An 806-nucleotide genomic window follows, 5' to 3' on the forward strand; every position below is an offset into this window, starting at 1 on the left:
GCGGGTGACTCCGGCCCCACCCGCCCGCCTCCGCTGCAGGGATGGAGGTGATGGACAGCTGCCAGTTTTCCCCTTCCGAGCTCTTCTACGACAGCTCCTGCCTCTCCTCACCGGAGGGCGAATTCCCGGAGGATTTCGAGCCCAGGGACCTGCCTCCCTTCGGCGGCTCCGAGCCCCCCGAGCCTGCCTGCTCCGAGGAAGAGGAGCATGTCCGAGCTCCCACCGGCCACCACCAGGCCGGCCACTGCCTCATGTGGGCTTGCAAAGCCTGCAAGAGAAAATCCACGACGATGGACCGGCGGAAGGCGGCCACCATGAGGGAGAGGAGGAGGCTGAAGAAAGTGAACCAGGCTTTTGAGACCCTGAAGAGGTGTACCACTGCCAACCCCAACCAAAGACTCCCCAAAGTAGAGATCCTGAGAAACGCCATCAGGTACATCGAAAGCCTCCAAGAACTCTTGAGGGAACAGGTAGAAAACTACTATCACCTGCCGGGACAGAGCTGCTCCGAACCGACCAGCCCCACTTCCAGCTGCTCCGATGGGATGGTAAGAGAGGGGCAGGAGCGATGGGGCAGGTCTCCCTCGGCCCAGAGTCGTGGGGCCAGTCCCAGAGGTCTGGGACGGGCTGAATGCAGCCGGACGTCAGGGAAAGGCGGACGGTTTGGGTTATAACAGGCCCCTTCTCATATGTAACGCCGAGCATGCACATCGGCTTTCCGGGATGCATGGGGGGACGGGAACGCTGCCAGAGGGCACCCAGCAAGCGTCCGAGCTCCCGGGGGCTCGTCTTTGTGTCCCCTAACC

At 62.5% G+C, this 806-nt stretch overlaps 1 protein-coding gene across 1 annotated transcript; it reads left to right on the top strand.

Annotated features, from left to right (window-relative positions):
* Nucleotides 1–32: 32 nt before the first annotated feature.
* MYF5 (myogenic factor 5) lies at nt 33–615 on the top strand (the record flags this gene model as incomplete). The annotated part of the gene is made up of 1 exon (XM_010281649.1): nt 33–615. A coding segment is annotated over exon 1 (574 nt), but the record flags the coding sequence as incomplete, so codon positions are not given.
* Between the last annotated feature and the right edge of the window lie 191 nt (nt 616–806).

This window comes from Phaethon lepturus, unplaced genomic scaffold (genome assembly GCF_000687285.1).
Source record: "Phaethon lepturus isolate BGI_N335 unplaced genomic scaffold, ASM68728v1 scaffold36572, whole genome shotgun sequence".
NCBI classification, from domain to species: Eukaryota; Metazoa; Chordata; class Aves; order Phaethontiformes; family Phaethontidae; genus Phaethon; species Phaethon lepturus.